Source organism: Austrofundulus limnaeus, unplaced genomic scaffold (assembly GCF_001266775.1).
Source record: "Austrofundulus limnaeus strain Quisiro unplaced genomic scaffold, Austrofundulus_limnaeus-1.0 Scaffold1, whole genome shotgun sequence".
In the NCBI taxonomy this organism is placed as follows: Eukaryota; Metazoa; Chordata; class Actinopteri; order Cyprinodontiformes; family Rivulidae; genus Austrofundulus; species Austrofundulus limnaeus.
Genome location: NW_013952403.1, coordinates 5,789,995 through 5,791,269, shown reverse-complemented (window position 1 = coordinate 5,791,269; position 1,275 = coordinate 5,789,995). Strand labels below are relative to the sequence as shown.

General features: G+C 41.6%; 1 protein-coding gene across 1 annotated transcript in view; it reads right to left on the bottom strand.

The window, feature by feature from the left end:
• tbc1d10c (TBC1 domain family, member 10C) overlaps positions 1–1,057 on the bottom strand; it is a 10,314-nt gene extending 9,257 nt beyond the window's left edge. The window contains exon 1 of the mRNA XM_014003147.1: positions 992–1,057. Coding sequence (XP_013858601.1) covers positions 992–1,057 — 66 coding nt within the window. The remainder of the gene's footprint in view (positions 1–991) is intronic.
• Positions 1,058–1,275: the final 218 nt, after the last annotated feature.

The following is a 1,275-nucleotide window of genomic DNA, read 5'->3' as shown; positions in this document are numbered from 1 at the left end:
CACACACACACACACACACACACACACACACACACACACACACACACATAGATTATTACCTTTTTTTAACCACTTTGTGTTTTTCTTAAAACCCAACAAAGCCATGTCACTTCAGGCCTTTTAACCGAGACTGCAGCGTCGACCTGTTGCCATCTCTGCAGAGCTCAGAAAAACAAGACAGGAAACAGGAAAACCACACGGTTAGCAGTGTGACATCTCCATGGCAACAGGTCAGGATGTTATCAATGGGGGGGCGAGTGTAGACAGCAGGGAGTCGTTCGATTTGATGCTGCTTCTTGATTACAGTTTCAGCGTTGGCTGTCATGTACACAATGAGTTGATTTGAATGTGAATGTTTCTCACATTAAAACTGAGCCCTTCAGACACGTGGTCTCTTTAGAACGTCCTGATAGACACGAGTTCTCCTCTAGACTCTGTATTTGTCATCTCCCAAATAAACAGGCTAGCATCCAACTGTAATTTGTTAAGCAGTCAAAACATGGCGTGAGGAAAACTCATTCAGACATTTATCGCCCTGTTAGCAACATATCTCATCACAGGACGAACCTTTTAAAACAAAATATTCATAATGTAATCATTAGATGCAGATTAACTTTTGAAGTCAACACGATTCAAGATGGCCGCCACAGCTAGCCAACACAAAATGGTTATAACTCGGTCAAATTTACAGATACTGGCGTGAAGTTTGTTGTGGTAGTAGCTGAGAGTCRTCCTCAAAAACATATTCCCAGCGTGAACGTATGAAATCCTGCAGGAGCTYGTACCAGAACACAATTAATTTCTAATTAAACTGAGTTTTCTCTGTTTAATTAAGTTGACAAACAGTCTAGTTTAGTTAACCTCTAGAAAATAAAGGTTTCAATGAAAGAGGACACCAAAGCTGTGTGTTCTGGTTCTGATGTACTCACTCTGCTGTGGATCCATTGGTCAGAATGAAGCCGAAGCGGTCTGTCTCTGGTTCTAGACTGACCTCTGACCCTAAATCAGATCCAGAGCTGTCCTCTTCACTTTGAGTCCTCTGGGCTTCACTCGACATTTTGGACATGTCACTGAGACAGAAGAAAGACATTTTGGCTCTGGGTAACTGTGCACTCATAATTACAATATTCACTTCTAAATCCACCCACAGAAAGTAGTAGTTAGCTGCTCAGTGCATGAGTCTTCTCTGCTACACGCGTTTGAGGTTTGTTATCTGCCTTTTGCTTGTTTGTTTTTTAGCATTAACGAGTCAATTTCCTGCAAATCAAATTTGTT